The sequence below is a fragment of the Mustela nivalis genome (genome assembly GCF_964662115.1).
Source record: "Mustela nivalis genome assembly, chromosome: 4".
NCBI classification, from domain to species: domain Eukaryota; kingdom Metazoa; phylum Chordata; class Mammalia; order Carnivora; family Mustelidae; genus Mustela; species Mustela nivalis.
The window spans coordinates 25553927-25578846 of NC_139023.1; the positions used below are offsets into that span (position 1 = coordinate 25553927).

The window sequence follows — 24920 nt, forward strand, 5'->3', positions numbered from 1 at the left end:
AGAGGTGACCTCTCTCTGCCTTACAGACTAGCTTTTAAGGGCAAAGGCCATGTGGTTGTGCCTGGCCATGCACAGGTGACCAATGAGACTGTAACACATAGAGAAAACTCCACAGTCATGCGAGGTCACAAATAAGTGACCAATTGAATTACAATTTACCCTAGTAGATATTTGAACTAGCCTATCACCTTGGTCAGAATTGGTACCCAAAAGGCGCCCAAAGGGTGGGGCCCATTCAATCAGTGGGGGCACATACTGTCTCCTAGCTACCAAGGAATATAGCCTGTATTTTAAAGCACCACATGATGTACTTTTTTACTGAATTCCAAGTAGCATGCTAATGGAGTATCAAGACATACCTAATGACGTGTTACTAGCATTTGTGTGTAAGAAAAAACTATATAGAGGGGAACAGAATAGGGCAGCAAATGCAAATAGCTACTAAGTTCACAATGTAGTGTGTTGTTGCATTTACAGTTACCAAGTTCTCTATACTCCTTTGTTCTTTTGGATCACACGCCTTACCTGGGCAGGCAGCATTACGTAAATATGATGACTAGAGGCCGAGCTAGGAAATGCTAACTGGATAAAAAGTTCAACTCTGTTTTTGAATCAAAGAAACTCTTATCTTTGAATTGAACATAGAGTTGTTATAATAGAAATCTAAACAGACCTTCTGATGACTTTCTCTGATGATTTTCACTTCTTTTTTTAAAATTTATTTATTTGACAGACAGAGATCACAAGTAGGCAAAGAGGCAGGCAGAGAGAGAGGAGGAAGCAGGCTCCCCGCTGAGCAGAGAGCCCGATGAGGGGCTTGATCCCAGGACCTTGAGATCATGAACCAAGCCAAAGGCAGAGGCTCAACCCACTGAGCCACCCAGGCACCCATGATTTTCATTTCTTGTGGTCTTTCTAAACAACAATTAAATTGCAAATAGGTTGTATGTATTTTGAGCTTAATTCTGCCTCCCTAGTTAAGTAGACAGGGTTGGAGAGTTTGGCAGTTTTTTGTTTTTTTTGTTTTTTGTTTTTTTTAAGATTTTATTTATTTATTTGTCAGAGAGAGAGCGAGGGAGAGCGAGCACAGGCAGACAGAGTGGAAGGCAGAGTCAGAGGGAGAAGCAGGCTCCCTGCGGAGCAAGGAGCCCGATGTGGGACTCGATCCCAGGACGCTGGGATCATGACCTGAGCCGAAGGCAGCTGCTTAACCAACTGAGCCACCCAGGCGTCCCGAGTTTGGCAGTTTTGAATCTTAAAGGGCCTTTCATGCTTCCAAGACATTTTGTGTTTTTCCTTAGCAGTATTACTGCAATCATGATTAAGTAATTTTTTGTATAATTGTTTAATGAATATCTCTCTTTATAGACTAAGCTCTACGTGTCCAGGAACGAAATTGCCACCATCAGCAGTACAATGTGTAAACAAGTACATGGGGGTCATGTCAATCGTGAATTGAACCCATTTCACGTGAAAATTTTTTTCACGTATTTAGTGTTAATATTAAATAGGCGTTAGAAGATGTCATTGTGTAAACATGTTATCATCTGCACAAAAGGCCTCCACCCCTAAATGAGAATGATATGTAATAGACTGAATTCATTAGAAGGGCATCAAGGAGATATATTTGTCTTCTGTATTTGTTCACTGTGAGGACAAAGAGTTTTGTCTGATTTGTTCACGGGTTTATTTCTAACAGCAAGAACAGTGTCTGTCATAAAAATATATGTTGAATCAATGACCTAATAAAAGTAATGGCACAATTTAATAACAAGAAAGTAAACAACTGGGTGCCTGGGTGGCTCAGTGGGTTAAGCCTCTGCCTTCAGCTCAGGTCATGATCTCAGGGTCCTAAGACTGAGTCCCGAATCTGGCTCTTTGCTCAATGGGGAGCCTGCTTCCCCACTTCTCTCTCTCTGCCTGCCTCTCTGCCTACTTGTGATCTCTCTGTGTCAAATAAATAAATAGAATTTTTTAAAAAAGAAAGTAAACAACCTAATAAAAAATGGGAAAATATTTGAACAGACACCTCACCAAAAAACATATAGCATGGCACATAAGCACATACAAAGATGGCCAGCATTACTCATCATTAGAAAAATACAAATTAAAGCCACAGTGAGATATTGCTACCCATGTCTTAGAATGACTAAAATAAAAATAAGTGGTAGTAGCAAGTGCTGGTGAGGACGTGAAGTACTAGAACTCTCATAGGTTGCTGGCGGGACAGGCTGCTTTGGAAATCAGTTTGTCAGTTTCTTACACAGTTAAACATACATTTAGCATATGACCCAGTAATCCCAGGTCTAGAAATTTACCCAAGAAAAATGAAATCATTTGTTCACACACACATACGCCCATGAAAACCTGAACCTGGATATTTGTGAAGAATTTATTCATAATTTCTAAGAATTGGAAATAGTCCAAATGATCACTAACTGGTGAATGGATAAATGAATGGCTAGGTAAACTATGGCATATTTATACAATGGAGTATGATTCAGCAAGAAAAGGGAGCATACTATTAATACAGGCAACAGCACAGACAAATATCAAATGCATTAAGCTAAAGTGAAAGAAGCCAGAGTCAAAAGGCTCCAGACTATGTAATTCAACTTATAGAACATTCTGGAAAAGCTCAACTATGGGACAGAGATCAGATAAACACAGAGAAGTGCTCATCAGGGCTGGGGTGGAGAAGGAGAATTGACTGCAAAGAGGGGAAGCTCTTTGGAATGATGGAAATGTTTGGTCCCTTGACTGTGACGGTGCTTACCCAACTACATGCATTTGTCACAGCCCATGGAGCTATACGCCAAAGAAGGGTGGATTTTACTGTATGTCAATTACACCTTAATAAACCTGACTCAAAACCAGACAAAGAAGAAGGTGATGAGGCTCTTCTCTGTCAGTAGTTAAGCCAGTAGGTCAGTAGCTTGCCGCCTTGAGGTTCAGGAATGAACTCAGACTTTATCACGGAACCAAAGAAATGAGTGAGACTTGCTTCACCACTTATCATCCCACTACTCTTTTTTTTGTTGCAGGCTTATACGTTTCTTGTGGTGAGGTCTTTAGTTTTTGTGTATTGTGGTCAAAACGGTTTATTAAGATACCTGGTATTTAGCGTTGTGAAAGACACTGAATTCCCAGTGCCTCAGGGGGCTCTCACAGGTGGAGCCCATGCCTTGCTTGCCACTGCATAGAGTTGCTATGATCATCAGAAGATGGCTTGCTTGCGCCATGTGAACTGTAAGATGCTCAACAAATATAGGGGATTTCATTGCCAACTATTAAACCTAGATGTAATAAGCAAACTTGGATTTCAGGCATTGGAGAACAACCCACAAGCATAGTGTGGATAAGCTGTGTAGGAAAGATTTACCTGACTCGCATCTATGTTTGGCCCCGTTGCGGCCTCCCTGTCCGACGGAGAGACTCTGGTGTTCTGGAGTTTTGTCCATAGCAGCCATGAATGGCAGGAATGCAGTTTGACACACTGGACAATGCAAAGTGACTCACTTGAAGGACTGCCATAGGCAGTCCTTGGACTTAAAGGTTCTACAGAGTGAACTTTCAACAGGTGTTTTGCTTTTCTGTACTATGTCTAGTCTTTTATGAGATGGGGCTCTTGTTTTAGTCTAGGTGACCATTGGGGCACGTGTGCTGTATAGCTCATGCCTGCATTTTCTTCTGATGCCTCATTTCTCAGTGTTTTTGCCACCCCAGTTCTCCATAGATTTTTATTTCATACAACAGCCAGCTTTGATCGTCATGAATTTTGTCATGAACCCATTGATCTCAGTGGTGAGGTTTGAGCCACAGTCGTAACAGACTTCTCTTCTTACTTTCTAAACATACACACACCATTAGAAATTTTGCCTTTTTGCTTTTTAAATCAGTATGCACTCTTCTTGGGGAGCCACGCCATGTTGAGCTCACCAGATACTTATAGGATGACTTTGAGAACTTACTTGTGGGCATTGCACAATTATAAAATAAGTTCTTCTAGTAATATGGCCTTGGCCAGATCACTTAATATCTGTTTCTTTCCTTGTGTGTGTGTGTGTGTTTAATTTTTTAAATTTTATTTATTTAATTTTAAAGATTTATTCATTTATTTTTAGAGTGAAAGAGAGCATGAGTAGGGGGACAAAGGGAGTGAGGGTGTCACATATTCTCCTTGCTGAGCGTGGAGCTTCAGGCAGGATCTTATGACCCTGAGATCACGACCTGAAGTGAAACCAAGAGTCAGGCACTTAACCAACTGTGTGCCTCCCAGGTGCCCCAGTTTGTTTGTTTTTTTAAGTGGGCTCCATGAACATACACCCCTGAGATCAAGACCTGAGCTGAGATCAAGAGTCGGATGCTTAACACTTAACCAACTGTGTGCCTCCCAGGTGCCCCAGTTTGTTTGTTTTTTTAAGTGGGCTCCATGAACATACACCCCTGAGATCAAGACCTGAGCTGAGATCAAGAGTCGGATGCTTAACTGACTGAGCCACTCAGGCTCCCCTGTTTCTTTACCTGTGAAAGGCAGGAAATAGCTTCACATTTGCTCCTGTCACCATGTTGCTGTAAGAATCACAATAGCTTAAAAAAGTTTACAGCCAACTCTGAAATTCTGTGCCAATATGAAGCAGTAATGTTATTAATGGCATTCTTGTCATGAGTTTACTACTGATAGATTATTATGTTTCTCCAGGGAGAGTCACTCCAGGACAGCTCATGTCCTATATTCAGCTCTTCAAGAACAACCTCCAAGCTTTAGTGAATCACTGTGGGCTCCTACAGCTTGGACTAGCCACAGTTCAAACTCTGAAACACCCGCAGACTGCTAAGTGGGACAACTTTCTGGCTTTTGAAAGACTCCTCCTCCAGGTATGTTGCTGTGGAAGGTTCATGGGATATTAATAATTAAAATGGTCGCTTCCGGGGGGGGGGGGGATCTTTGATTTTTGTTGTAGTTTTAGTAGTAAGTCTTATAGTTGACATATACTCTATATCATATTCTCTAAGAGCCTCCAAATTAAAATTACAGTAGAAATTTTCCATACCTATGTTTTTTTGTTTTTTGTTTTGTTTTGTTTTGTTTTGTTTTTGGACAGTGACATCTTTGGCATCTCACTCACTATCAAGAATCTTTTTTGAGCATTTAAGCAATCTCTTTTCAACTTTATACCATTTGGACCTTTCTTGACCCTCATGGTATCTTTCTTCCATCTTTGCTACTCTCCTTGCTGACTATTACTACTATTTACATTTCTTCTGACACTAGCTAGTCTCTAATCTTCAAACGACATATAGCACGTGGCTTAAAATGATGCTTAATAAAAGATGGAGGAAGACAAATTACACTTGTGAATGTAGTGAATTTGAAGTGATTTGTATGGGATGAGGACCTTTTCATCTTATACAATGAGGACCTTGATGAAATATTTTCATGGAAAACTTAAAAATCCCTCTCCTTCTGCCCCTCCCTCTACTTGTGCTCTGTTTCTTTCTCTCTCACATGAAAAAATAAAAGCTTAAAAAAAACACAAAAATTAAAAAGCATTTCAAACTGAGATAAAATAATATGACATATCTATTTGTACTCTCCACACTGACTCAATATAATTTATCCATTTTTAATATTTATTTTATATCCTTTCTCATTAAAGAAATAAAACTAGAAATAAGGTTGAAACATCTCTGATACTTATACCCTTCCTTGCTCTGATTCTCCTTTTTCCTTTCCCAGAGGTAATCATAAACATGATTCCTTGCTTCTGTATTTTTATTAAATACTTCCTTATTCATAAATAATATAGACTATTGTGCTCTGGGTTTTACTTTTTATGTAAGTAATATTGTACTATAATCCTAAACAACCTGTGTTTTCCTCTCAACATTCTATTTTATTTTATTTTTTTAAGATTTTATTTATATTATATTATACAGAGAGAGAGATCACAAGTAAGCAGAGAGGCAGGCAGAGAGGGAGGGGGAAGCAGGCTCTCTGCTGAGCAGAGAGCCTGATGCAGGGCTTGATCCCAGGACCCTGAGATCATGACCCGAGCCGAAGGCAGAGGCTTAACCTACTGAGCCACCAAGGCGCACCTCAACATTCTATTTTAAAGATAATTCAAGTTGACATATATAGATCTAGTTCATTTATTTAAACTATGCCATAGTATTTGATTGTATGTGTGTGTGTGGAGAGGGAGAGAGAGGAAAAAAAAGAAGAAGAAGAAAGAAGAAAGAATGTGGTGAATATCCTAGACCATGTGTTTTGCTGTACATGTGAAAGAGTTTCTCTAGGACACATATCGTGGAAAGGATGTTAGATTATTGACCATGTATATTGTTGAATTTACTAAATATTAATAAAGTGATCACCAACGAGGTGGACCTAGTCGACCCTTCTGCTAGGCATGGATGACATTTTGTTTCCCCACATAGTGTCAGGAATCAGTCTTATCAAATTAGAACATTTTTTAATAGTGGGTCTGTTAGTAATGGTGGGTCTATTATTAGTCATGGGTCTATTATTAATAGTGCTATTTCTTTATATAAGTTTGCAATTCTTTGACTACTGATGAGGTTGAGCATCTTTTATAGTATATATGGACTCCTCAGTTTTCCTCTTCTGTCAATTGCTCATTCTTATACTGTGCCCATTTTTATCTGTTGGGTAACAGAAGCACTGTCTTATGTCATGCAAATACTTCTCTGAGGCTGTGGTGTGTCTTTCAACTTTAATGCCAGTATATTGTACAAAAGTTTAAAAATTTGATGTAGTCTAGCTGATTAATGTTATCATTTATGATTTGTGCTTATTTATATTTTACATTAGAAATCTATTTCTACTCCTAATTTCAAAACATATTGTTCTATATTTTCTGCTAAATATTAACTTTTGACATTTGACATCTTAATCCACATGGAATTTATTTTTGTTTATGGTGTTATTCAGATCTAGCTTTCTTTTCTTCTGTATGGAGAGTCTAGTCTCCCCACATTATTTGTGGAATACTCCACTGTATCATAAGTTACTTATCTAAGAGTCATTTTCCTCTTTCTCATGTTGGCAGAACACCAGTTTTGTTTCAGTGTCTACTCCTTTCTCAAATGATTCAAGCAAATCCTGATTGCTCTCAGAGTACGCTGGCATTGTCATTTCCCTACCTAATGATTAGTTTAGCAGTTCAAGCCAAACACAGGCAGAGGGTAGTTTGCTAGAAGTATTTCTAGGAAAGATTTTCTTTTGCCTTGACAGAATATACATAATGAAGAAACAATGTCCTTTTTCTGCTTCTTGATGTACATTTACGACATGAGCATTTTGTGATAATGAAGGGAACTCACTGAGATCCTGAGGAAGATAGATGGAACCTGGATCTTTGATGACTTTGAACCCTAGTTCAAATATCTTATTTTGTGACATAATAATTGTTCTTCTCATTGTTTGAGCCACTTAAAAAATTTTGGTTTTCTCGGGGTACTAGGGTGGCTCAGTGGGTTAAGCATCTGCCTTTGGCTCACTTCATGGTCCCAGGGTCCTGGGATCGAGTCCTTCATTGGTCTCCCTGCTCAGCAGGGAGCCTGTTTCTCCCTTACAGTCGTGTTCTCTCTCTCTCTCATTCAAATAAATAAATAAGATCTTTTTAAAAAATGGTGTTTTTTTTTTTTTTGTTATTTGGAGCCAAAAGATATTCATCTTTTTCCTACTGATATGTAAAATACTAAAATACCACATAACAGTGGGTTTATTTCTCAGTTTCTAGTCAGTGCCAGTGGCCAGTTCATCTACCACAGAATTAATACCACAGTGTTTTAAAGTCAACATGTCCAGTTTTACGCTTTTCTTTATAAGAGGGGATTATTAGATTTATTTGTGAGTAGATTTTAATACCATTGTGAACTGAATTCAGTTTTCTGACTGTCTGTTGCTGGCATGTAGGGATACTCTTCACTTCTGCCTGGTGATCACATGTCCATCAACTTCGCATTGACATTTGTGTTTGTCTCTTCCTTTCCACACTTTCTTGATACCACTTTCATTTTTAGTGCTCTGGCCAGATACTTGGACACTGTTCAAAAGAGGCAGTGAAAAGAGGCTTCTTCATCTTATTCCTGACTTGAAAGAATGTTCTAAAATTTTACCATGAAATAGTATGTGCTATTTTTTTCTAATTGGGCTGAGAAAGTTCCTTCCTAAACCTAGTTTACTGAGTCATTTTGTTTTTGTTGTTTTTTTTTTTTATCTTGCACGAGTGTGAATTTCATTTCTAAATTCATTATGAATTTTTTTAGATGACTATGTCAGGTTTTTTCTACCTTAATTGTTAGTATGGTGAATTTATAATTTTTTATTTTTTTTCAATGTTCCAAGATTCATTGTTTATGCACCACACCCACTGCTCCATGCAATATGTGCCCTCCTTAATACCCACCACCAGGATCACCTAACCCCCTACCCCCCCTCCCCTCCAAAACCCTCAGTTTGTTTCTCAGAGTCCACAATCTCTCATGCTTCGTCTCCCCCTCCAATTTCCCACAATCCACTTTTCCTTTCTTTCTCTTAATGTCCTCCATGTTATTCCTTATGTTCCACAAGTAAATGAAACCGTATGATAATTGACTTTCTCTGCTTGACTTATTTCACTCAGCATAATCTCCTCCAGTCCCATCCATGTTGATTCAAAAGTTGGGTATTCATCCTTTCTGATGGCTGAGTAATATTCCATTGTTTATATGGACCATATCTTCTTTATCCATTTGTCCATTGAAGGGCATCTTGGCTCTTCCCACAGTTTGGTGACTGTCGCCATTGCTGCTATTAACACTGGGGTTCAGATGACCCTTCTTTTCACTACGTCTGTATCTTTGGGGTAAATACTCAGTAGTGCAATTGCAGGGTTATAGGGTAGCTCTATTTTTAATTTCTTAAGGAACCTCCACACTGTTTCCCAAAGTGGCTGCACCAACTTGATTTCCTACCAACAGTGTAAGAGGGTTCCCCTTTATCCACATCCTCTCTAACACTTGTTGTTTACTGTTTACTGTTGTTAATTTTGGCCATTCTAACTGGTATAAGGTGGTATCTCAGTGTGGTTTTGATTTGAATCTCCCTGATGGCTAATGATGAACATTTTTTCACTGTCTGTTAGCCATTCATATGTCTTCTTTGGAGAATTGTCTGTTCATGTCTTCTGCCCATTTTTTGATGTGATTATCTGTTTTTTTGGGTGTTGAGTTTGAGGAGTTATTTATAATTTTTTTAAAGATTTTTATTTATTCACCTGACAGAGAGATAGAGAGCACAAGTAGGCAGAATGGCAGGCAGAGAGAGAGGAAGAAGCAGGCTCTCTGCTGAACAGGGAGCCCGACGTGGGGCTCAATCCCAGAACCCTGGATCATGACCTGAGCCCAAGGCAGAGGCCCAATCGACTGAGCCACCCAGGTGCCCCTATTTATAATTTTTTAATGTTAAATAATTATTATTGCATTCCTGGATAAGTTCAGCGTGGTCTTACACACCCACAGGCACACACATACACACAGCTGGATTTAGTTTGCTAATACTTTACTTAGCTATTTTCATTTATGCTCATAGGTGAGATTAACATATAATTTTTCTTTATTGTGCTGCTGACAAAAGTTATGGTAGTTTTTTAAAATCAGGATGAGTTTCATTTTTGTATTTTCTGGAGCTGTTTATCTAAGAAAGGAATCACAGTTGCTCAGCAGTGAAATATCTCTAAGGAATCATGTCAACATAGCTTTGTTTTTGTTAGATTTAGATTTTTATTGCCAATTTAATTATTTAAATGTTTCTAGACCTATTTAATTCTTCTGTTTCCTCTTGAGATTATTTTGGTAGTTTATATTAGCTTAAATCAGCTATTCATTTTTATTTTCAAATTTATTGGCATAAATTTATTCATAGAATTTTCATAAGAATTTAAATCTCCTTTGATACATAGTTGTGTCCCATTTTTAAATGCCTAATATTTTTATTGTGCTCACTTTGGTCTTATTTGGGTCAGTATTAGCAGAATTTTATGAATCATTCTAAAGTTGAGCTATCTATCTCTGCATCGGTCGATCTCCTCTGTACCTCTGCCTGTACCTGTTAAAGGCCAGGAATTCATACAAATGCCCCAATTCTAACCGAATACCACAAGGTTACTGTAGTGTTCTCCCTTTCTGTATTTGTAGCTTCCCTGTCTGACAGTGAAGAACCTGTGTCCCATGACCCTCAACATACTTAATGATGTGATAAATTTCCACACATGTAACCAATCTTCCATTGGCGGTGCCTCCCCTCTCATGCCCTCTGCACCTCACCTGGGCTCTGTCTTCCTGCTGCCGGCCATGGCACCATTTCCTTTCACATGCAGGCAGCCCTCCTGAAATCCTCAGATAGATGCCCTTCTCATGTTACTTGAGCTCTGCCATCGTGCACTGTGCTACCCCTGCCTCGCCCTCATACATGGGTGCTCTTCTCACTCTCTGAGGCTCCATGACCCCCCAGCAGGCCCCACTGCTGCTCCCCTGACACTCATGCCTCCTCGCTCTGCAGGCTCTGGTCCTCCTACAATACTGCCGTGGCGACTCCCCTGTTTAGATGCTGTCACCTCCCTGCTCAGGCTGACAGGGTCTTGGGGATATTCTTCTCCTCCAACCTCTGATGAATGCTTCTCTCACCTCCTTTGATTCTGACAACTCATATAGGCCTGCTGCTTCATTTTACCCCACATCCTGTGTCCCCACCCCCCTTCCCACCATGCCCTCCTCATGGCACAGGGGCCTTGATAGACTTTTTTTTTTTTTTAAAGATTTTATTTATTTATTTGACAGAGAGATAGATCCCAAGTAGGCAAAGAGGCAGGCAGAGAGAGAGAGAGAGAGAGGGAAGCAGGCTCCCTGCTGAGCAGAGAGCCCAATGCGGGGCTCGATCCCAGGACCCGGGATCACGACCTGAGCCGAAGGCAGAGGCTTAACCCACTGAGCCACCCAGGTGCCCCCTTGATAGACTTTTTGACCATATTCCCCCATTCCCATCCACTTTGCTCAGGTTCTTATACCTTGCACTGGGGCCTCACTGCTTCCAGCTTCCACGTGGATGTCCTCTCTATCCTCTTGAGGTTCCAACATTGCTGGGCTCTGCCACCCATCATGTAAAGATGCCTTCCTTACCCTCCTTTGGTGGTGACAGCCTGCACTGGGGCTTCCACCCCACCCATGGAAACCCTTTTCATTCCTTTGGGCTCTGATAACCTGCTCTAGGCCTCTTCTCCAACTCCTTTCCTCCTCACTGCCCTACCACACAGACAAAGCCCTCACCCTTTGTTTCCCCCAGCTCCAAAATCTAACAAAAGCGTTTCAAAATAAGGCAGAGCAGCGTTCTCTCAGGAACAATAATCTTTCAACTCAATAGAGGTTCCTGAAGAAACTTGACACACTTTTAATTCTAACCCATCTTATATTTATAATTAATTTTTAGAATCCTGGTCCATATTAGACTGCCTCAGATGTGACCACAAGACTTGGTGTGGTTCTTTCAGCAAATAGAAAGGAATAAAAACACTGGGAAAAAGAAGTAAGCATTTAAAATGCCAAAACCTTACTTTTATCGTAATTGCACATTGCCTAGGCAAGCCATGTGTTCTCGGTCATTTCTGGGTCCTTGCGAGTTAGTGCTTTAGCGTAGGCAAACTTGCCGACGGGCCATCCCCACTGCTCCTCGTTTACAGCCATGCTTACTTTATATAGTTTACGCTTAGCCATTAGTGTAACAGGTCCTAATATTCGGTGAGCTGTTCCTTTTATGGACTTCGGTTTGAAAGTAGAGCATCTAAGTCTATTTTGAACATGAGGTGGCTCCTAGCTTTTCCCAAAGACCTTGAGAGCCACCTAGATGCAAATCTCAGCCAGCATGGAGAGTTGTTTATTTCTTTGGTGTCTCATTTCCACCACTCTCTACCAGGCCACTGTCACCAGGACCTCAATGTTGACTTTATAACTAACATTATAGACAATCTTGGTTAAGAAAAAGAAATTGGTCCTGGAAATCTATAATCAAACACAGGTCCCGCCTTTCCGCTACACTACCATCTCTCAGTTCGGTGGTTTTGGCAATTTTGTGACAAATCAGCAACAGATCCTAGTACAATTCATAAGACTTATGTTTGGCTGAGGCTTCCGAAAATGACAGAAAGAGAGTGTTATTTTCTCAAAAGGGAAACTATTTTGAGTGTTGTTGGGACAAATCTAATATTTATCAGCAGTGAATGTGCTTTTCAAAACCAAAGGAGATAAAATATCCTCGCAAATCCTTTTCCTTTCCCTTATCTCCAGGGTCCAAAATCACAGTCTGTGTTTTAGGCGTTTGGTACATGTGTGCTCATTAAGAGAGAATTGTTTCTGTTTCAAGTTTAAAATGTAGAAAAGAGCAAATTTAACCTGAACATGGATACAGTTTTGATGCTATTAATGAATGTATTCACTTATAAGAGTAGCTTTGCTTTTTTTTTTTTAAATCCAAGTATGGATTTACTTAATTTGGGTGGTAGCCTACAAAGAATTTTCATAGTATAGCAAGAAAGTTTGATTTAGTCACCTCATCTAATTAGGATTAAATTGCTTACCTCCTGGTGTTTGTTATTGTTAGGACTGAATAAAATTATGTATGTCCATCACTAAGTGGAGTGTTTGGCATGGAGTAACTGCTCAGTAAATAATAGTTGTTATTTTTCTTTCAGTTGAACCAGAAATATTACAAATGCCAATTTATTTTATGTGAGCAATGCCTTTAACATACTCTCACCTAGACTTTGTATTTCTAACTTAAAATTTGTTCAGGAAAAATGAGGTTTTTACTTAGAAAAATGTTGCTGACTTTTTGTATTTACTGTTCAATAACGGTTCACAGCATTTTTCTTTATAAGTCTAGATGTAAGTCCAATAGTTTCTATAATGCATATCTTTATCCTTTTTTTATTAAGTTCAATTAGCCAACTCAGAGTACATCATTAGTATCTGATGTAGTCTTCAATAATGCATTAGTTGCATATAACGCCCATGTCTACAATGCAAACCTGATGTTTTCATGGTAACTGTCACAAAGAAAAACTTTATTGACCGTAATTTATCATGGCTATGGAACAGTAGCAAACTCTGTGTAGAAGAGGGAACTGGGTTTATACTACCTAAAAACCAGCCTTTTACATATGTGTTATCTATCTCCAGTTAGTTCTTTAGGCATAATTTTTATTTACAAGTTAAAAAATCCAACTTGGAAAGTGATTTTTAAATACAAATGAGTTGCAAAGCCATTCAAGATAACCCAGGTACATGTTGCTTAGTTTTAAATTCTACCTGCCTTTGCAATGAAAAATAAGCATGCTACTACACTAATTGTCAAAGAAATTCTTAATGGATAGAGTGAGTTCTTTTTATGACGTACTAAATTTCAGAATATCTCTGCTACAACAAATCAGATTTCCCTAAGTAAGTAAGTGTCTGCCTGTGCTGTAACACATTGGGGGTTTACCTTCCCAGTCCTTCAGAGCTTGCATGTTGTCGCCAGCCTTGTGGCCTCATTTCAGTTCCATGCCTGACCTCACCCACACCATGGGAGGTCCTGTTTTGTTACCACTTTTCACTTGCAAAAGTATTGGTGACATCATGTAACTAAAGAGTGAGTAAGAGGCAGAAAAAGATGATCCCCAAAGTCAGACCTGAGTGTCATTTATAGATTATAGATTTTTCATAGGGTTTTTCCTGAGGAGGAAAATTGTGGACCATGTTTAAAAGAAAACTTCTTATTTCTTTTAATACTATTCTCAACATTTCTGGCACCAAACGTGTAGAGATTTTCCTACACCAATCAGTTCTCAACTCCAGACTGCAATTGGGTGTCCTACATTTCAGTCATGATACTAACTACATGGGGCCAGGGCAGACCCCCTGGGGTACAGGGTGGGTCCCACTAGACTGCCCCCCCCACTTCAAATACCAATTGCAAGTCTAGACTTTTCATACTTCTGATCAACCAGTTATATATTGGGTCTTCCATGACCCCCTCCTTGGGTTTGATAATTTGCTATAGTGGCTCAGAGAACCCAGGGATACATTTATTTAAGTATACCAGTTTATTTTAAAGGATATTACAAAGGATAAAGATGAAATTCAGATTAAGAGGTATCTAGGATGAGGTCTGGAGGCTGTTTAGTGCAGGAGATTCTGTCCCCCTGCGGTTAGGATGTGCCACCCTCCCAGCACATGGGTGTGTTTACCAACCCCAAAGCTGTGTACTTGAGGGATTTTTATGGAGGCTTCATTGCATAGGCATGATTGATTGACTCAGTCTCTAGCCCCTCCCCCTTTCCCTGAAGGATGGGGATGAGGTTGAAAGTTCCAAGCTTCTACTCACGGCTTGGTCTTTCTGGTTACCAGTCCCTGGGAGCTATCTAGGAATCCACCAAGAGTTACCTCATTAAAACAAAAGATGCTCCTATCACCCAGAAAATTCCAATGGATTTAGGAGGTCCATGTACCAGGATCCAGGGTCAAAGATCAAATATGAGAACAAACGATGCTCCTAGCATTTCTATTGCTCAGGAAAATACAAGGATTTAGAAGCTTTATGCCAGGAACTGGGGGAAGAGACTAAAAGCATGTTCTGTATGATGTCACAGTGATTTTCACAGTAATTATCATATGGTTTCACAGTATCACATCAAAAATGACAACAGAGGCAAGTATTAGAAAGCATCAAGTTTCCCCCACTCCCAATTTCCATGAGGAAGGGCTTTTCCTAGGCATGCTCTTAGTCTGTTTCTGACCCTTTACAGCCTCTTGGGAAGAGGGGTAGTTTTTCTGGTCGGCAAATTTGAGATGATTGAACGGGCTCAACTCTGCCTTTCCTCTTCTCAAGAGGGGCTCTGCCCATGGAGAGCACTGTGGTACTCTGCTCTTTCAGGACCAGAATCTGCCACTCCTCTTACTCTTTAGAGCCCACTGGCAGGCAAGGAGCAGGTGCTGTACCCTGGGTCTTCATGGGAGGCCTCACCTTGTAAGAGCTTGCCTCTGACCTGGAGAAAAAGCCTGCCTGGTTCTGGAGCTCCAAAGGAACGAGGCAACTTGACTAACAGACCTAACGTTTTACCACCCAGACTGGCCTTTATCATTAATAATAGTGATGTTTGGACTTAGTAAATCAGCCTTTACTAAGGTCTGCTTTATTTCCCAATTTGTTCAGAAACATGGTTGGGAAGGGGGGTGCTGGGTTTCTTGGTGGCCCCCTTGGAGAGCCCTACTGTAATCAGCAGTTGTTTTGAATGAAATGTCTTCAGTATTTTTGGAGAAGAGTTAGATGGGGATTTATCAGTTACCTCTTTGGACATTTGTATTAAGCAGTTGTTACAAAGAGAGGTAGGAGGGAGATTGTGACATAATACAGAAGACAATTTTCTTTTTTGACAACTAGTTTGAAAATAGCAAAGGTAATTTTCCATCCTGAAAACAAATGGGACAGACTTGGTCAGAAGAATACTACCATTTCTCATGGATTCTAAGATGTCCATTTTTTTTCACATTTTAGTATTTCTGAAATTAGAATGCATCCTGAAATTCATGGTATTTCTTAGTTTAGTGGCAGTATTCTGTTTCTTGCTGGAAGCATATAAAATAATGGTGTGTGTTATCATCAGGGCTATCTTTAAGTCAATAAAAGGGGGCTTTGAAGGTAGGAAGTAGATGGAAAATCCCCCAGCTCTTAGGTCTGACTTGGTGTCTTCCTGACTGCCGTATTGCCCGCGGTTTAAATAGTGTCATTAGAGAGGTAGTTTGCCTTCGCTGGCTGTGAGTATGACAAAAGGTTGGTTCATTGGGGTATTCATTTCACTTTAGCACCTTTTGTAAGTTGAGGAGGTAATTTTTTTTCATCAACTCTGTACCTAGTGAACTATGCTGTGAATACATCAGAACTATTTAAGTGACACTGAACTTTTGCCTAGTCTGCTTGAGGATCAGGGGTAGATGCTTTGGGGATGACCTCTAGGGCTGGCACTATGAGGTCTTAGGTTAAGGTTTTTCTCAGTGGATTCTTGATAGCTCAACAATGTGTTGACTTAACTTGGGTCTCCATAGTGAAATATAACTTGTATAATATTTTAAATGTAAAAACAGTGCCTTTAAATTATTAAAAATCATGACAGATTATCTTAGTTAAAATAAACCCATGATTAGTATCTTCAAGCAATACTAATGTACAAACTTTCATTATTGAATTTACTTATTACCTGTTTTATACGTAACTCATTTTGATTAAAAACACCCGAGACATTTTATTCACAACTGCTGATCATTCATTTCGAACCAAAATTTAATAAGAACAAGAGACCTGAAATTAGTTAACTTTGTTTAAGAGATATAAACACTAAGAAGCACTATTTAAAACAGGTGAAAAAAATAACTTCCAAATACAAAGGTTGCATGGTCTCTCAACGTTCCTAACCATTGGTTTTGTTTATCCTCCTTTCTTTGTAAATCGCTCCAAGGCCTCTTCTCACGGTGTTGGAGTGCTCCAGCTCTTAGGTATTAACTTCAATATCAAGTCCAACATCTCCTCTTCCCAGGCACACCCGCAGGCACACGCGAACACGTGCACGCGTCCACACACACATTCCTTCTCTTCCATGCATAATAGGCTCATGTAAAGAAAATCAGAGCTGAAGCAACTTTGATTCTGATAAATGGGGAATCTTGAGGCTTTAAAATATTAAGGTGTTTTTTCCCCCAGCTTTTGTCACGGCTGACCCAGATCCAAACTTAACTGCCGTCTCCTCAGGGAAGCCAAGCCTTCCCTAAGTAGCCTCGTGTGTTACTTTGTTTTAATTTTGCTTCTCCTTCCCTGACATTTTTTGTTTACACATTCAGTGTCTCCCTTGCTAGACTGTAAGATAAGTGATCTGATCTTTGTTGACCTTGTTTGCGCGTATGTTCCAGAATGTACACTCCTCGTTTTCATGCTTGCCATAGCAGGCTTAACTGCCTGCCTGTGGAACTTTGAGAAGTTTGTTATAAATATGGAGTTCACTTGCCACAAATCAGCACCTGAATATGCATGAAGACTTAAGAGCTTTACTAAAGTCAAAAATGATGCCTTATATGGACAGACATAAGACAGAGGCTTCTTTATGTTAACACCTGTTCTGACTTCTTACAGAGCACATAGCCCCCAAAATAATAAATATACTTCCCAGTCACCTTTGCAGCTAGGTTCTAGTGAATGAGACACCAGAAGTGATACGGGCCACCTTCAGGCTTTGCATGGAAAGGGGAGGTACACGCCTTTTACCCTTTTCTCCCACGTGCTGAAATCAGCCAGGATGGCCGTCTTGCGTCATGAGAGGAAGCTGTGTGTTGGAGATGTTTGAATGAATAATGGAAGGACCATGGCTGGTTTGCTGAAGATGCTGTAAAAACCTTACCAGCCCTGGATCACCTACCTGGACTTTATGTAACTGAGAAATACATTCCTATCTTGCCGAAGCCACTATACTTTGGGGTCTTTGTGACCCTCCCTAAACTACATTCTGATTAACATGGACACCTTTCGCTGCCGTTTTCATCACAGCAGTTTGTTCTGTGAGCCTCGTCTTTCCAGTCATTTTATGACCTCATGAGAATGTAGTCAAAGTAATGAATTGTCTCGATGCCTGTCCTCTTAAATATCACCAGATTCTGGAGTATTTGGAAGTGGTCTATGAGATTTAGCTCATTTTAATGCTACCACAAATTGTTAGAGTTTTAAAAATACCTGAGCAAGTTTGCTAAAAAAGTCCCAGATGAAAGACACTTGGAATTAGAGAGATCTGAATAGACCAACATGTTGGGGTCCCCCAGGGACTCAGATGATTAGACTCTTTTATTAATTGTCAAGACCTCCCCCTCCTTTTCCCTCACAATTCAGAACACCTGGTGAGACAGCTTACTAGAGTAAGCTTTTCTGGTTCTCAGAAATATAAATCATCTCTTCATCACTTTCTGTCTTTTCCCAGAGAAGCCCCTGCCTTCTAGTTCTCTGCCAAGAGAGGTGTCGCTTCTGAATGGTGGAGGGAAAATCAGCCGAAAAGCCTCTTTCAAAAGAAAATATTCTGTTCATTCCATGTAATAGCAATCACTGAGCACATGCTATCTGCTGGACACAACCGGACCATTTGTGGTTTCTTGGATGCACACACAGTTTATTTTGTGCTGTGGGTTACCTATCACATGTGCATGAGTCCTGTTTGTGCCATTTTCAAGTATCTGGGACCAGATAGGATTTTCTGGGCTGGTCTGAGTCCCTGAGTACTGCACTTACATTGTTGCCTTTATGAAAAAAGTAAGTCCTAGATTCTCATCAACCAATTTATAAATAAACTTTAGGAACTGCTGATTCAGATTTGAGCACCATATGGCAGAGGTTGGGCAAGTTATGAATTTGGCTGTGGTCTTACGGCTCGTGGGTATTGGAGCCAGGGTGAGACCTAGATGTGTCTGATTGAAGCCATGCCCTTCACTACTCTGTAGAGCTGGAATATTTGTCCTGGGGCAAAACGGCAAGATGAATAGCCACTCTGTCTCACATTCCATTTACTCTTGTTCTCAGGCATTTGGGTAAAATAAAAAAGTTTTCAAAACATAGTAGGGCCTACATAGCCCATTAACTAAATGTTTGGTTTATATGCATTTATTTGATAACTTCATCTGTGAGTACTGAGATCATTAAAATGATCCTTGTCCACTAATTTATTTTTCCTTGATCTGTAAGTTTGGAAACCAGGTTAGATTTTCATCTTGAATTTTACTCCCCAGCAAACCTTTTGTTGAAATCTCAGGAGACTTGTACATTTCTCCTTAAGGATACATTGTCCTTCTTACTGTCACAAAACAAACTGAGGGTGACCGGGGGGAGAGGGGTAGGGACAGGGTGGTGGGGTTATGGACATTGGGGAGGGTATGTGCTATGGTGAGTGCTGTGAAGTGTGTAAACCTGGCGATTCACAGACCTGTACCCCTGGGGCTAATAATACATCATATATATATATAAAGGATACATTGTCTTCATTTCACTTTTCTCTTGCAGGATATTTTATTTTGATGTCATTCTTCTCCTCTATCACCTTAAAGTATTGCATTTTTGAATAATAAAGGAGACAAATGGAAAACAGAAAAAAAGAACCCCGCCCATGAATTTCTTGTTTGTTTGTCTAGGGACGGCACATGGCCAGGTTTTGGAGTTAAGTGAATTTGTGCCAACCATCTGATTAGAAAGCGAGAGTTGAATATATAGGCTAAGTAAACGATCGCTTTTAAACTGGGCTTGCCTTACAAGTAATGATATCATATGTTATTCCAGCTGGAAGCCAGAGTTAGTAATCAGGCAAAGTAAGCTTAAGGCTAACAATTTTGGTTCTTAGCGTTTTGTGGGTCTACCAAAAATGTTTCAAATATAGATTTATGCCAGTGGCCAAAGGCACATCTGGGTGGGTCTTTGGTAAAAAACAAGAGCTACAACCATTCTGGTTTGCTTGACCAAAAGCGACATAATAATGATCTGTGCTTCCCTGTGCTGACAGCCTTCTGTCCCGAGCCACTCCCTCTCTCTGTACTACGCTGTAGTACCCTAGTGGTTGCTGGGAGTTTTTTTTTGTTTGTTTTTTTTTTTTTCTTTTTAAACATCTGGGCTCCTAAGAATGGAAGGAAATAACACTGTTTAATTGATTTTTTTTTTTTTTTTTTGTAATGTTAGTTAGCCTTAGAGAAGCCAAGTCTTGTTTATGTTCACTCACAGGAAATCTTGGGTATAACTTAAAGGCAGGTCTTTCTTTCTTTTTTTTTTAAAGATTTTATTTATTTGACAGAGAGAGAAATCACAAGCAGGCAGAGAGGCAGGCAGAGAAAGGAGGAAGAAGGCTCCCCGTGGAGCAGAGAGCCCAACGCGGGGCTCAATCCCAGGACCCTGGGATCATGCCCCGAGCCGAAGGCAGAGGCCCCAACCCACTGAGCCACCCAGGTGCCCCAAGGGCAGGTCTTTCTGAAGGCTGAGGTTGGCTGAGTATTTACATGACCTTACTTACCACTTCACTTCTTTTTTTTTTTTTTTTAAGACTTTTTTTTTTTTTTTTTTTTTAATTTATTTGACGGAGGGAGAGAGACAGTAAGATCAGGAACACAACCAGGGGGTGTGGGATAGGGAAAGCAGGCTTCCCACCAAGCAGGGAGCCCAATGTGGGGCTCGATCCCAGGAGGATCATGGCCTGAGCCAAAGGCAGATGTTAATAACTAAGCCACCGAGGCTCCCCCCACTCTACTTCTGACCTAAGGATTCTGAGAGTGCTAGAGGTTAGCTTGATATTAGTGGGTACCTGATATTAGACAGTATTAGACAGTAGGCTTAGCTCTTTCTTTCTTTTTTTTTTTTTTTTTGGCCAGAGGCTGCTAATCCTCAAAAGTAAGAGAAATAGAGGAGGGTATGTGCTATGGTGATTGCTGTGAATTGTGTAAGACTGATGAATCACAGACGTGTACCCCTGAAACAAATAATACATTATATGTTAATAAAAAAAAATCCATACTCCCCAGAGCCATCTATACATCAGTGCCATCCCAATCAAAATTCCAATAGCATTTTCTACAGAAATTAAAAACAAAAACCTAAAGCTCATAGAGATCCACAGAAGGCCCCAAATAGCAAAAGTGAGTCTGAGAAAGAATAAAATTGGAGGCATCACACATCTTGATTTCAAACTAGATGACACAGCTACAGTAATCAAAACGGTATGGTACTGGCATAAAATAAACACATAAATCAGCAGAACAGAACAGAAATAAACCTCCAAATATAAGGTCAAAAAAAAAAAAAAAGGAAGTAAGAGAAATAATTGTTCAGAATCTGAGGTTTTTTTTGAGCGAGAGGCATTGTGAGGATTTGGCCAACCTAAGCACCTTGAATATCAGTGCCCTTGTACCCCCCTCTGTTCCTCCCGTCCCTTACTTCTGAATGAAGGTACTCAAAGCAGGTGGGATGGTGCTGAATGGAAGCTGATCGGTCTGCCTGTCTCATTTTCTCCAGAATGTGTTAGCACTGGAAGTGATGAATGTTGAATGAGGAATGTCACATGGTCCAAATATCCTACAGTCACACATTCCTTAGGGGTATATGGGTCTCTTCAGCACACTTTCCTCAGTGTTCTCCAACAGGGACAGTGCTAGCTTCTAATTTGCAGAATAGTGTTGCAGTGTTATTTTACAGACAGTAGGGAAATATTTCTTCTAGAGTAATTTATGTCATTTTGTGTCTGTGTAGGAAAAAAAATCAGCAACTAGCCAATTTGACACTGGTCATACCCTATGTTGTTGGTAGGAATATTTTCTGAACACATGCAGAAATAGTATTCTTAATTTTTTCAATACCTTGATTTTGAGCTCTTAAAAAAGGAACAAATGAGCAAAACAGAATTGTGAAAAAGTCTATTTCAAGGGAAATATTTGTTAAAAATTGATAAATTACCACCCTCCCACATGGAGCTGTTTCTATTATAATCCACTCATGGGATTTTGTTTTTTAAATCTTTATTGTGGTTTGACAACAGTACAGAAGGTTCCTTTTTTGTACTTAGTCCATGTGAAGTTGGTATAGTTTTTTCTTTTTCTTAGTGATGGTTTTGTTTTGTTTAGTGCTGCTATTTTATTTGTTTGATATACTACCAGTGTTGGAAGTTTGTTTTTCTTGTTCCATTTTGGATTCATAATTTTTAACTAGAAAAAATGAGATAAAATTGGAAAAATTTGGGTTTGGCATTCCTGGTTATTAACTCTACTGAAAAATATAGAATTTTTGTTCTTCTTTTTTTTTCCCTTAAATTTTATTTATTTCTCTGACAAGAGAGTGAGATCACAAGTAGGCAGATAGGCAGGCAGAGAGAGTGGGGGAAGCAGGCTCCCCACCGAGTGCAGAGCCTGATGCGGGACTCAATCCCAGGAACCTGAGATCATGACCTGAGCTGAAGGCAGAGGCTTAACCCACTGAGCCACCCAGGCACCCCTCTTCTTCTTTTTTTACTTTGTATTCTTTCACTTTAGTTTTGATAGAAAAACAAAATATAAAACATTACAGAAGTTATACATGTAGGGCATATTAAGGTGGTTTGGTAGTAAAGAAAAATATATACCTCTGTTATATATACATATATATAGTATCATTAGGTTTTTTGGGTTTTTTTGTTTGTTTTGGTTTTTTTTTTTAGGTAACTTTTGTTTGATGGATTTGTTTTCTTTTCTCCTATTGAGATTTTTTAAAAGATCATAGTCTAAATGAGAAAGAGGTATATTAACAGTAACCCCATAAATATAACACTGGGTGTGGTACCTAAACAATGAATCTTGGAACACTGGAAAAATAAAATAAGATTTAAAAAAATATAACTCTTTAGAGGAAAGCTTCCCATTTAAATATGATAAATACACTAACCAAGGCACATGTCGTGAGCACACTTTACTGACTAGAATAGTTCCTAGTGGCACTGACCAGATTGAAATTCTTCTTACAAGTAATTAGTATACTGAATAGGAAATAGACTAATTCAGTGTGTTCCTTCTGAGCATGACAAAAGAATAGAGTAAAAAAAACAAAAAAACAAAAAAGGGAAAATACAGATCAAAGTTTAGAAGCAAATATTTTGTTTTTGTAAGAGTACTAGTGAAAGTCTCTAAATGGGGATTATTTCTTACGCAGTCCCAATGTAAAAAGCCATCCTTCCAGCCAACAAATATTTATTGAGCATCTACCAGACACCACACACCATTCTTTGGCTCTGAGGCTACATGAGTAAATGAGAAAAAGAAGGTCTCTGCTATTGCGGAGTTGACATTACATAGTGAGTAGAGAAGCTCTAGATAGTTACATGATAAGGACCATAGTCAGCACAAATTTTGAGCAACTGTTGGGTGTGAAACAGCTAATTAATTATTAAAAAGCGCTTTTCAACTGATAGAGGATGTACGTCTTACCATGTGAATGGTTTCTTTTTTAGTGTGCCATAGCCCTGCATCCATGCATCTGTGATAATGTGTCAGTGGTAGCATGGCTTTCCATTCTGTGTGTCTGTCTCCCTGTGCCACAGCCGCTCCCCACACTGACAGAGCAGCATCTGATCATTTATTTATCCGTGCTTTCCCTTCACTTGGAATGTTCCTAACATACAGGAAACACACAGTGCACATTAGTTCAGTGAATGTGTAGTATCTTATGGTTAGTGAGGTATTTTCATCTGGTTTATCTCAACTTAATTTCTGCCACACCCAAAAAAGGGAATAATTCCATGGCAAAAGCATAAAAAAAGGAAAAGTTTAAGAGTTTAAATGATTATTTATGGTCAGGAGGAATATATGTGTGTTTTTATGCACCTATGAGACAATCTTGGGTCATAGGTAAACCTACTCTAAGAACATGAATTTGACCTCAGACTTCCCTTATTGTGAAAGGTCATAGAAGAGGGTATACCTGATCATGTCTGTAACTTGGATTTCATCTTGTCAAATCTATGAATGCCACCAAAAACTTTTGTCATCTTTCCGTTGCACCCCCAACATTTACTGAGTGATCTTATGGGAACTTATTTACTCATTAAGCCTTAGTTTCCTCATCTGTAAATTAGAGGAGGTAATAATAGCAAACTTAGTAAGCCTTCAGAATATAAAAACTTATGTAAAAGACCTGCCCTTTGCCAATCACATAGAAAACACAATAGCCATTATTATTACCTTTATAATTTTTATATAGGATATTAATAAATCAAATCCCTATAAAAGGCAAACAAAATAGAATATTGCCATAAAGGCATTGATACACATGGCATGTGAAGAATCCATTCATGTGGATAAGAAAAACATAATTGTCCAACAAAAATGGTGGAAAAAAATGTGTCCTGCCATTTTAAAGATGAAGAAATAACAGTGCCTAATAAGATATTAAAAAATGAGTACTTTTCCTAGTAACAAAAAAACGTAAGCTCAAACTACATTGAGAAGCAATTTACCACTTCAAATTAGCAAGGCTTGACAAATGATAATTTAATGTTGGGCATAGCTTAATGGTCATCAAGCTGGTCATCAAGAAACACTACTTTTGGGAGAATGAATTTTGTCATGGCATTTTGGCAGTATATGACAAGACTCTTGAAAAGGTTTACACTTTTCCTGGTAATGACTATTTTTAATAAGGTCAGGAAATGTCAATCCTGTAATGTTGGTAGAAAAAGTTTATTTATGTGGGTATGAAAAACAAAACTGCATTTATAGTGTGAATGCAGCTCTGTTACATAACAAGAAAAAAAGATTCAGAGTAAAGGGATGTTAGGTACTTAGACAAGATTAGGGGGAAAAAAGGGGGAAAAGATATGAAAATGTTTATCTTTGTTTTCTCTGAGTAGTGGGTTTTCCAGTTATCTATTGCTGCACAGAAACTTAACTGAAAACTTAGTGACTAGGTTGTAATTTTGTGTGGCAGGAATTCAAGCAGGGCTCAGCTGAGTGGTTCTTCAGCTCTAGATGGGAGGTGACTTGGTAGCATTTGGCTGGAAGAGGGGCTGATCTAAAGGACCCAAGATGGAGCCAGTCATGTGTCTGGGCACTGTAGCATAGAGTGGGGACAATGGGCTCAGTTACAGTGTCTACGCATGGCCTCTCCAGCATGGCAGTCTCAGAGGCAGAGGCTCAGATATCCCAAAGTGTTCCAGAGGAACTGGTGGATGCTGCAAGACTTCTTATTCTTAGAACCTAGCCTCAGAAGTCCTGGAGCATCACTTCTACTGACCAGCTGGGAAACAACAGGGAAAAAATTGGACTCCACTTCTCAAGGGCAGGAGAAACAAATAATCTGT

General features: G+C 39.4%; 1 protein-coding gene across 2 annotated transcripts in view; it reads left to right on the forward strand.

The window, feature by feature from the left end:
• The window catches only part of SCFD2 (sec1 family domain containing 2), a 439667-nt gene that overhangs the window by 100530 nt on the left and 314217 nt on the right, over positions 1-24920 (forward strand). For both annotated transcript variants that reach the window (XM_082728303.1, XM_082728304.1), the window contains exon 4: positions 4703-4878. In XM_082728303.1, coding sequence (XP_082584429.1) covers positions 4703-4878 — 176 coding nt within the window. The remainder of the gene's footprint in view (positions 1-4702; positions 4879-24920) is intronic.